The sequence below is a fragment of the Pecten maximus genome, chromosome 8 (genome assembly GCF_902652985.1).
Source record: "Pecten maximus chromosome 8, xPecMax1.1, whole genome shotgun sequence".
NCBI lineage: Eukaryota > Metazoa > Mollusca > Bivalvia > Pectinida > Pectinidae > Pecten > Pecten maximus.
Genome location: NC_047022.1, coordinates 13,840,657 through 13,853,187, shown reverse-complemented (window position 1 = coordinate 13,853,187; position 12,531 = coordinate 13,840,657). Strand labels below are relative to the sequence as shown.

General features: G+C 35.2%; 1 protein-coding gene across 2 annotated transcripts in view; it reads right to left on the bottom strand.

Annotated features, from left to right (window-relative positions):
- The window catches only part of LOC117332515 (TNF receptor-associated factor 4-like), a 42,405-nt gene extending 29,874 nt beyond the window's left edge, over positions 1-12,531 (bottom strand). The window contains exon 1 of one of the 2 annotated variants that reach the window (XM_033891450.1): positions 12,290-12,531. In XM_033891450.1, the coding sequence (XP_033747341.1) occupies positions 12,290-12,432 (143 nt within the window). In that variant the 5' untranslated portion in view covers positions 12,433-12,531. The remainder of the gene's footprint in view (positions 1-12,289) is intronic. The other variant, XM_033891455.1, reaches the window with a different exon arrangement.

Genomic DNA, 12,531 nt, shown 5'->3' with positions numbered 1-12,531 from the left:
TGAAAGAGTTATAAAGAGACTGAATGGAGCCAGAAAGTATATTTGTGTAACAGGAGAGGAGAAAATGCAGCGGCCAGACCGGGGTTCGAACCTGGGACCTCCGAAAACTAGTCAGATGCTCTACCAATTGAGCTACGTACCTGGTCACTGATGATCATTTGCTACATTTGCAATAAGTCCAATTGACTAAATTGCATACATTGTAGTTAATTGAATCTAAAAATAAATAAATAAAGAAATCAGTGTTGGGAATACTCTTTCTTTCATAATGTTGATTCAAAACCTTTAGGAAGATTTCTCAGATACAAATCTTGTGTAATTTTAAAGGTACACATCCGTAACACAATTCCAATCGGTGTACATCTGACTTTACAGACACATGGTCTATAGTCTTTACTTGTAGATTTATACCTTTACATGTAATCCTGCCGATCAAAACAACAATATTGACTATGGATTGTTGTTGTGGGGTATTACGGTAGGTAATTACTGTAAGTAGGAGCTCAGAAAGTTAAGTACAGTCGGATCATCCGTCAAATCAGCTGTGAAACACACAAGTCCCTAACTTTGACCAACGGTCAATCTTAAACTTCAAGTGTCCTTAGAGAATGAAGAACATCGGTAATACCACAAATCTGACCTCCAAGCTGAAGATCAACACTTAATACTATACCAATCAGTATCTAAAACATGTTTCTCCTGTTGATGTGTCAGCTCACCCTATTTAGCTTAAAGGTCATCTTTCTGTAAACATAAGTTATATCTCTGGAAGCAAATTTAATCCTTATCAAATCTGGCTATACACAGCATAAAAATACATTGTTGAAGGAAATTAAAATTCCAGACCAAAGAAAGGTATTTATAATATCATATGGGTCATTACAATGTCTTCAAGGAGAAGGTGAATTGTTAATCAGATGTACATATACACTAGTAAATTATTTAACCCTTTATTATAAACTTCTGATGAAATATTCTTCAGTGCCTTGACTATTGTCTGCAATAGTTCTGGAGCAACATTAAAGGTACTTTTAGCTACCTTTTTAAAATGTTGTCATTTTATTTCCTCACTTCATTTTCTGTGCTGTTCTGATGACCTTTTATAATCAGCATATATAATCATAGGTTAATATGAATTATTGACCAATCATTAATCTTTATTTCCCCCTACCAAAAACCAAAACAGCCACAGTAGCATCAGCAAGTCTTGAGATATATATATGTATTATATAAACCTTTGCTCTTAACCTTTTAATAATACCCGGGTAGAGCTTTATATCAAATTCTCAGCCAAAATGTTTGAATGCTCAGACTTTTAGAATTTCATTACTAAATATTCAATTTGCAGATTGTAAATTAAGGCTTTCTGAAAAACAAAGAAAATATTTTATTGTCATTGGTGTTAAGCAGCTTAGTCCCCACCATATTGAATCATATAGCAGTTTAACAACATTCTGAAAAATTCTAGTTATCCCAAAACTTCCTAATTCTTCTGTCTGTGTCTGTGAACCAAATTTGATCTGTTAGATGTCTATGTAACCAGGTAAGTGAAATCTGAAATTTTATGTTGCTCTATTATGATGTAGTTGATCAGCACAGTTTGCCACATAATTATCAATGCCATAATTTACCAGGGTTACACCATTAGTTGTCAGTCAGTATATGTTTATCCCAAATTTACCCTCGGTTTACTCCATCAGTTGTCAGTCGGTACATGTTTACTCCAAATTTACCCTCGGTTTACGCCATCAGTTGTCAGTCAGTATATGTTTACCCTAAATTTACCCTCGGTTTACGCAATAAGTTGTCAGTCAGTATAATTATTTACCCCCAATTTACCCTCGGTTTACGCCACAGGTTGTCAGTCAGTATGTGTTTAACCCAATTTTCCCTCGGTTTACGCCATCAGTTGTCATTCGGCATATGTTTACCCCAAATTTACCTCAGTTTACACCATCAGTTGTTAGTCAGTATTTGTTTACCCCCAATTTAACCTCGGTTTACGCCATTAGTTGTTAGTCAGTACATGTTTACCCCAATTTACCCTCAGTTCATACCATTAGTCGTTAGTCAGTACATGTTTACCCCAATTTTCCCTCAGTTTACACCATTAGTTGATAGTCAGTACAGGTTTACCCCCAATTTACCCTCGGTTTACACCATCAGTTGTCAATCGGTATATATGTTTACCCCCAATTTACCCTCGGTTTATGCCATCAGATGTTAGTCGGTACAGGTTTACCCCAATTTACCATGGATTATCTTACAGATAAATAAAACCTATAGACCTATAATTCCTGCTTTTTTCCAATACAACCCTACAGATTTACTTGACTCTATAGCCAGTCTGTATATGATTGTCCTCTTTCCTGCTATAGTGACAGATGTGGAGAATGTAATCTTACACTTGGTATCAAGTAACGCATCATGAATATTTAAATCACCTTTCTTCTTGCTCACTAATCCTGAAATGTTCAGGACAGGCCTGTTATAAACATATATAATTAAAGATTTCCAGTCCTATATATTTCTGGTGATCCATAAATGTCAGAGTTTGTTATTGTATAAGCAGGGCCAACACAGAATGCCTGAATTTTGCAGAAAATCTCAGATTTTAATTAATACACTTTTTAATACAAAATATGTACAACAAGAGGCCCAATGGGCCTGTATCGCTCACCTGGTTCTACAGCAAATTTGCAGTTGATTGAGGTTATTTCTACAGATACTATGCTGATAACCAATTTATTCAATGCATATTATTGGCCTAATATCGGGTCTTGGTGACTCTTGGCTATCACAAGATTTAAAAATATTTCACCCCTGTGACCTTGAATGTAGATCAATGTCATTCATTTGAACACACTTGGTAGCCCTACACCCAAGCATGCTACAGACAGGCACAACCTCAAGTGCCTGAGCCTCTTGGTGTTTGAGAAGAAGTTGTTTGAAGATATTAGCCGATTTGACCCATGTGACCTTGAATGAAGGTCAAGGTCATTCATTTTAACAAACTTGGTAGCCCTTCATCCCAGCATGCTACAGGTCAAATATCAAGTTTCGGGCCTCTTGGTTATTGAGAAGAAGTTGTTTTAAGATTTAAGCCTATTTGACCCATGTGACCTTGAATGAAGGTCAAGGTGATTTCTTTGAACAAACTTTGTAGCCCTTCAACCAAGCATGCTACAGGCCCAATATCAAGTCCCTGGGCCTCTTGGTTATTGAGAATGAAGTCATTTGAAGATTATAGCCTATTTGACCCCTGTGACCTTGAATGAAGGTCAAGGTGATTTCTTTGAACAAACTTGGTATCGCTGCACGCCAGCATACTACAGGCCCAATATCACATCCCTGGGCTTCTTGGTTATTGAGAAGAAGTCGTTTGAAGGTTATAGCCTATTTGACCCATGTTACCTTGAATGAAGGTCAAGGTCATTTATTTGAACAAACTTGGAAGCCCTTCACCCAAGCATGCTACAGTCCCAATATCAAGTCCCTGGGCCTCTTGGTTATTGAGAAGAAGTCGTTTGAAGATTATAGCCTATTTGACCCCTGTGACCTTGAATGAAGGTCAAGGTCATTCATTTGAACAAACTTGGTAGCCCTTCACCCCAGCATGCTACAGGCCCAATATCAAGTCCCTGGGCCTCTTGGTTATTGAGAAGAAGTTGTTTGAAGATTATAGCCCATTTGACCCCTGTGACCTTGAATGAAGGTCAAGGTCATTTATTTGAACAAACTTGGTAGCCCTTCACCACAGCATACTACAGGCCCAATATCAAGTCCCTGGGCCTCTTGGTTATTGAGAATAAGTCATTTGAAAATTATAGCCTATTTGACCCATGTGACCTTGAATGAAGGTCAAGGTGATTTCTTTGAACAAACTTGGTAGCCCTTCACCCCAGCATGCTACAGGCCCAATATCAAGTCCTTGGGCCTCTTGGTTATTGAGAAGAAGTTGTTTAAATGAAAAAGTTGACGCCGGACGGCCGGACAGACAGACGGCCGGACGGACGGCCGGACGGACGGACGGACGACGGACGCCGCACCACGGCATAAGCTCACTTGCCCTTTGGGCAGGTGAGCTAAAAATGAGAGATTTTGAGATTAGAATTCAAACAGACTCGAACACTACAAATATGGATTTTTTTGTTTTATTTCTATAATTCTAATACCATATTCATCTTGTTATTCCAATTAGCCCAGGGAACAAAACTTAATACTTGAATTTTGATGGACTCTTTAAGATGGAGGATAGGCATATAGTTGCAGAATAATTAATGAAATTGGTCTTATTGCAGTTTTTGTAAAGTATTGCTCGGCTGAATTCCAATACTAGGTTATATCCCCTTAGTTTGAAACTTAGAATCTGATATGTTCCTACAGACAATTTATAAAGCTCAATTTTATTTATGATTTAATATTAGATTATCTCCCCTAGTTTGAAACTTAAAATCAGACATATTCCTAGAGACCAATTCATAAATCTCAATCTTATTTATGATTTAATATTAGATTATCTCCCCTAGTATGAAACTTAGAATCAGACATAAGAGACCAATTCATAAAACTCAATCTTATTTATGATTTAATATATATATCCTAGAGACAGAAGCTTAGTCTTAAATGTGTACTTAACAACAATCAACATTGGTGCATGGCTTACTATTGAGAGATGAGTATTAATTAAATTACATTACAATCATTTAAATGATTTGTTTACTATTTACATTGAGATGAAATGTTGTGACCTATTCTGATGTATCAGGTACTGTTACACCTCACCGATTAATGCTCTCTATAAACTAGTTTCCAGTAAACAGCCAATAACGAGTGTTGAATTATAAATACATTACCTAAAATTACACCGCATACTGATGATCTTAAGTCTAGCTAATTTTGTACTAATTTAAAATTCAAAGTAATAAAAGGGGAAGCCTGCTCAAACAAGACTCTGCCAATTTTCTCGTAATCATATTAAAAAAATTACAATATTGCATGCTCACAAATAACATCATTTAACACTTTGAGTCACAAAAATGTCAATGAGTATAGAAAAACGATGCCGAATATTTAACATGTTTAAAGCTGCATTTGCATGACAAAGTAAGGGTAATATTTTAACAGCAGCGGGTTCTCCTACTTCTTGATTATTAGACGGGCTCGCATCTTGTTAAGGAGACATGAATTATGTATAATCATCTGTATATCCTCCAGTTCTGACACATGTCCTAACCTGTCACATCAATATTAATTCTCTGGGTGGAAAAAATGTATTGCTTACAAGAACAACACTAGCAGAAAATTAGCGTAGCACAATATACTCATGTATATAATGCAAGTTCTGTCATCTCTGAAATCCAGGTGGAATAGCTTGTGTAGAGAAAGGGAAATGACAGAAACAAATAAAAAAGTATCCATCTTGTCATAAAATACTTGTATTTGTGTATAACATGAAGTCAATTTTTTTCACTCAGATTTTTTTTTTTTTCAAAATGTTATTAATATTGGAACATCTATACATGTGTTCTCGAGGATGACTCTACCAGAACATGGCGTCATTGTCTTAACCGAACACTATAGAATACAGAAAAGTGTCTCATTGGAATCATGTAAAGTAAGAAACCTGTGTCAGCCGTGATTTTCTTACCTTTATTTTACATGGACCTGAACCTTTTCCATTGAGAAAATATAGTGGTATTTTTACTAATTGGGGAAATATTATCAACAGATATTTTTATGTTTAATTTAGCTTTGATGAATAGAAACTTGTCTGCTGGAAATATATAATGATCAACATTCTTCATACAAATTGGTGTAGAGTCACTAAAAGAATTTCTGATTGTGAAAATATGATTATGAAAATTGTGATAATAACATAGAATCTCACCAGGGGGCAAAAGGGGCCTTAATTAAGCCTCAAATGTACCCTGAAAAATAACTGTATATATATGTACATATCTTAGCCCAGAAAACCGTATAAACTGAACATTGTCTGAAAAACTCTATCACAAGTGTGAGGTTTCTGGGAGACCCGAGTAGCTGACTGTATGATAAATCAGCTACTTTAACCTGATAGGTTTTACTTATCCCTCATTAAAGGAAATGAATCAGAAAAATAATTCATTATAAGAAAAAGAATGTGTTGTTGGTGAGATATTGATCTGGCCTCTGACATGTATCCGCTCCGTAATCAATAAGACCTTTGTTGTCCCCGTCTTGATTATACACAAATACTGCGTTTTATTGAAGATAATCCTTTGACTGATGGATATCTTATAGAACACACTGTACTGTCAGATCTACAAGGTGGTATCCATTGTCAGAGTCATATAGACGACAATATTGGTAGAGGCCATCAGTGGCCAAGAAAGGTGGCACAATGCTCGCCTCACTAAGTAACCACTTACACGGATAAGTTAGAAAAATGTATGTATGTAGACAGTCATGCTTCCTGAGGACACTATAAATACTTCAGGTCTATATCAAACTTGCATGTACAGGAAAACATTTCACATTCTCAGGAGATACAATTCCAAGATAAATTTCACTGACATCCAACCCTTGATAATAGAATCTAGGTTGATACATAGATAATTCTTTCTTTGTCTTGTAACTACATTGACACCTTATCTACAATACATATGTACACCTATCAGGTAAAGCTCTGTGATTTCTATTGATGACAGCACTGTGTATCTGATAACATATCCCCTCCCACATAGACACTTTGACTTGTACAGAGACCGTTTCTCAGGTAGGATGATAATATTGAAGTGTTACCAGTATTTGTCTTGGGTGGTGTAGTTTTCTCACAGGGAGAAGAAATGTACACACCAAATTTATTGATGATCAGTTTTATTTAATTAATTAATTTAAAAAAAAAATCACGCACCATATTTATTTATCCTTTTTATATGCAGGAAGCCAACATATATAAACTTTGATTCATTAACTAAGGTACATGGTGGGCATATTGCAGGACACAAGGAAATATTGAATAACTCTTATCAAAATTTTTTAATAAACTTCAATTGAGTCATCTTACCAGACAATATTATCAGAACCTAGATGTAAAATATTGAATAACTCTCACCATTGTTTGTAATAAACTGCACCTGACATCTTACCAGACAATATTATCAGAACCTAGATGTAAAATAAATGGAGACATTATTCATTAATAAATCAAATCATGACAGTGTTGTTAAAAACAAGGATGTGTCTAAGCTTTTCAGCAAATTGATGATTTCAGACCATTATATCGTATGTAATGCTTATTGTACTGCACCTGTGAAAAATCACACAGCACCTGTTTTAGAAAACTATATTTCCAAACAAATTTCAGAAAACCCCATTTCCTCCAAAAATAAATATCAATGTTATCATTTTTTGGTTAAAATACTGAACATTACATGGATGAAGCAATTCACCTTCATATAGAACCATAATAAGAAACACAACGAAGATGAAGTCAGCTGTATTTACACTGGACACCTGGTAATCTTATTTACGTAAGATTCTATTAAAGTACACGGGAAATTGTGCTAAATATATTCTGCTTTATAATACGTTGTTAATATTACCTGGAGGTGATGATATCCTAACCGGGAACCTATAGCTGATAAATTGTTCACGTGTAGCATACCCTGTATAAAACAGGCAATTAAGGCCATTATATACCATGACATTAACATTTCAGAAAATATAACAATTATATATACACACACCGGAAATAAATATTTAGAAAAAGTGAGAGACCTTTCTATCAGTCATATGAGAAATGATACAAGACTACTATAAATAGAGCTTAATAGAAAATCATTACCATCCAAATCATCCCATCGGAAAAAGAAAATAAATTATCGGAACACCAAATCAGGTAAATGATCTATTACTAGTGGCAATATAATTATGTGTAATGCAGGAAGATTTAAGGTCACATCCTGAACCTTTTACGAACATATCTGTATTACTTTATGAATTAAATCCACAACTATTTCAGTAAGTCGGGCTTTCTTACATTAAACCTGGAATGTTGCTGATCAGCTCATTAAGGAATCTATCTCAACGAGTACTTATTAAAATTGTCCATAAAAATTAGAGAAAAATGAAAGATAGTAAATTGTCTATATCTTTTTGCCTTGCAGATATGTATATACAAAAATGTATATGATTTTGCTTTATCACAATGATGGAATTTTACATGACTAGTCTAATTCTGACCCTTTCAGAATCAGAATTAGGTAGCAAGTAGACTATTCCACAAGTAGGTGGCACACTCCCCCTAAAGAAAAGAGCCTCATCTGAAGTTTAAAGGCCTAACAGCAATATAGCTAATAATATGCTTGCAGTAGCAAATCTATAAATACAAATGTATTGGTTCTATCAATATGAGACAAATTTCAGTGGTGTCTCTCTTAGGGCAATATTACATAGCTATGACATTTCAGTAAGACTACACTTTTAATGTGGCTCCATCATTTGTAGGCATGTTTTCTAATGTCTTAATTCATATGACCTTTATAAATGTCACAATATTTGGCACCAAACATGGTGGCAGGGCCAGAGGAAACTCGGGCTATCAATAATGCTGATATATATTGGGGTAGGTAGTAGAAAGAGGCGGAGAAAACTTGATCAGATTATAGAATAGCATTAATTACTCTACATGTACATGCCTAAACTAAACCCTAAGAATGTGTGTATACAACACATAAGACATCTTTTGTAACAATAACTTCATTTTTCCCAATGTACCTTTACAGGGTGGAACTGAATCAGTGAAATTGTATAAAATTTATAAACAATGAACATTTCTTTTTAAGTCACAATTTATCCCTTATGCTACAGAAACTTGTCGGTCACAGAAGACAATGAAGCAAAACAGGATGTCAATACTTACTCAGTCAACTTTATAAATCAATAACGTCAATGTAACATTTGATCTTTCGAATGAATTTCTTTTTTTGCATGAGCTATTTAATGAAATCTAACAGAACTCCACTGTACAAAGTACATACTGCAGTGTGGAATAAAATAATTTGTGGGGATGAGAAGATGTTAATTACATTACCAACAGCAGAGATGAAAGAGCCCTTATTGATCTTCTTATCTACAATGTCAGTCACTCGTAACATTGACATAGAAATCGGTGAAGTTACGCCAGCCAGAACTCTATAAACACAGGGTTATTGAGTTTAGATGATTAATACATGGGCACATAAATATATACTCAAAAATACATCACTTATATCTATAACCTTTCCATTAAAGTCATAATGCAGCCATAATTCACTGAGTTTTTTTTTTTTTTTTTTAAAAGCAATCATAAGGATCAGGTATTTAAGTATGGACAGATACTGCAGCCTCAATACTATTAGTAACACCAGAGCGTTGCCGTTCAGGAGGCTGAATATAGGAGAAGATATACTTAACTACCAATTAACCTTGATTGAGCCAGCTAGAGCAGAAGTTAAATTTATTTAAATTTAAATTTCGTTATTTTTTTCATTCAAGTACAAGTCATGTAATGTGTGTAGTAATGGGAAAAGTAATTTGACTGACCACTAGCTACTATTGAAACTTTGAATTATTTATGACTGACAAGCTACAACTGTCTGTACTTTTGAAACCTTGAAGTTATAACTGAATGACATTGTCAATGATGTGTATCGATCCTGCAGCTTCTTGAGATTTACACCTCAATGTTGGTGAGGTGTATCTAACACTAATTAGTTCCTAGTACATTAGGGTTTAAACAGGACAAGCAGGTGCCCCATTCCATGGATAAAGCTAAAGGGAAATTCCCTCTAACACAAAGGACATCAATTACATTCCTATGATTAATTAAAGATAGCCACAGTACTACTGTCCTCTTTTTCAATACCCTCAATTTGCCTTTTTTCTGCCCTTGACCTCAACATCACATCAATCGAGAGGATCTATTAAGCTCTGATAAATAAGCCTCTAAATCTCCTTAAGCATGCACTCTGAGTGCATGGTCAGCAGCACTAGATGACTCGGGAAGTAGGCTGAACAGGTGACCCCCCAGATTTCCAGTATGTCGGCCTACTATCAAAATTAAGTTTACAGCCAAATTGCATACCGGTATATTGTAAATTGTAAACAATATAACATGTCTTCACACTTATGATACAAGTGCTTGGTAGTGATGGAACACTGGTTACAAATCCATTAAACCATAATTGATTACCCGGTATTGGTTTTAATTAGAAAAACCTTCTGATTAGTTAAGCAGTTATCTGTGTGTTTAACCCCAGAAAGTAACCATTCTCATTGCTGTCAACATCTTTTTTATAAATTTTAACTCAAAAATGCCTGACCTACCAAGAAATTGCATATGAATGAAATATGAGAACACTTGACATTTTAATTATGTAATACTATATCGGCTGTGACATTGTTTGGATCCAAAACAATGGGAAATACAATATACCAATGACTGATTATGATATTTAATGCTATTAATTAATTACTTGGGTCTATTAATTTTGATCATCACCCAATCACTTGCTACTGGTAATGTTTGACAATCCTATATTCACTGGAAATAAAACCTGAAACTAAGGCTATAGCTGGCTTAAATGCACTGACAAATGTATACAGAATACACGTACACACACTCTGTGTACTGTCCGTATCTATTTTATGAAACAATAAAGCAGTTGCCAATCTGTCTAATTGGGCAAACAGGAAGCTTCTTATTATCTGTACTGATGGAAAACATACCACTTCCTTATATCAGACCCCCCAAATCTCATATTCACTCCTGGCAGCCGCTTCTTGTAGGCAGATGGCCCTAGAAACGCCCATAACGAGGGTACCTCATTATTGTAATAACTTCATTTGGGGATAATTTTTGTTACCATGGAAACAACTTTCATTAAAAGGGTAGATGGGAGCTAAAAATTTCTGACCGGAAAGTATATTGATCCGATGGTATAGTGAACTGCCACAGTAGCATGTGATATACTACCAACATCGGGTAATGTTGGTCATCATGATATCTTATCTCAGATAATGATAACAGTTAAAATATTTTATTTCCGGTATTTACAGCTGATAAACACATACTCTAATCCCTGTAAACCAGTCGTTAAATCCATAGCTTAATTAATTGACTCTATAATTAATAGATAAAAGCATTATACATACATATAGCCGTTCATGACCTGTAAAATCTCCAGTTAATGTAAACAGATATATGTGTCACTTGCATACATTTGACACTAGGAGAATTACAACATAGCTATTTTTGTACCCCTCAGAGAGATGTCTGTCTGACCTATGGTGTTAAAGTCGTCCTGTATATTTACCTAGCTCTGTTTAAACAAAATATCACCTTCCTTGAGATGAAAGAAGTGGATATATGTTTATCCTTATGAGAGCTCGAATCAGGGACTTATATAGGTATATACACCCCAGGTGGAATGCACATTTCTGGTTTACATGGCTGTCAATATATAATAACTATGTATACCTATGTAAATATCTGTCCAGCATACAGTTCAGTAATTATAGAGAGAGATTACACAAAAGGCTTTTTATCATTACATGATAAAACCCTAGAAAGGTTTTTACCCAATCAATAATGCGGAGTAGATTCCTCTCACCACAAAAATGTTACATGTATCATCAATACTAGCAGGGGCGTTGTATATAACACAGGTATTGTAGTATAGAAGTACAGGTACGGGTGAAGAAAATACACACCTTTCTCATCTACCCAAAATACAGTACATATTGTCGGTCATTGAGTACAGCATTGTGTTCATGATAAAACATACTTATATGATCAAATAGTCAATGATATATATACGTGCTTCAGGATATAATTTTAATACTATTACACAAAGGTGGAATTAAAAAATGACATTACACAGATAACCTAATACTAAAATAAAGTGTTTTTAATCATACTAATATCAATATATATCTATTCTCACAGGGACTAAGAACAAATCCCAAACATCACAAATGGGTATAATTATAGATTCCCCACCCCCATAAATATAGATTCTCAGAATGTCCAACTCCATATTGATATATGTCCTACCATATATATCATTTGTGTAAAGTCTCTGTGAATGGACTCTCATTCTGAAATGCTAGACTCCTTGTATTCACGAACTGAAAACTGTATTTCGTCAGGTGTTAGTTATGCGAAGAGGCTGCTGAAGAAAACTTAATAACACAAAGTATATTACAATGTTAGTATAGCTAACAGTCGTTAAGTAAGTATATATATATAACAGATGTGACTTACCTGAGATACTCCTGTAGACAAACATCACAGAAGGTGTGTCCACACGTTGACACTCGGACAGCCTCCCTCACCGGCAGACGACACAGGGGACAGATACATTTTCTCCGGGGGCGGTCCACGAATGACCAGGTGAAGCCCGGCATTGTCCACACCACATCTATGTATTACATAGGAGTACCATCGGCGGCGGTCGGCGGGCCGTCTGCTAGCTCCCACCATGTGTGCCTGTTTACCTCGCGTTG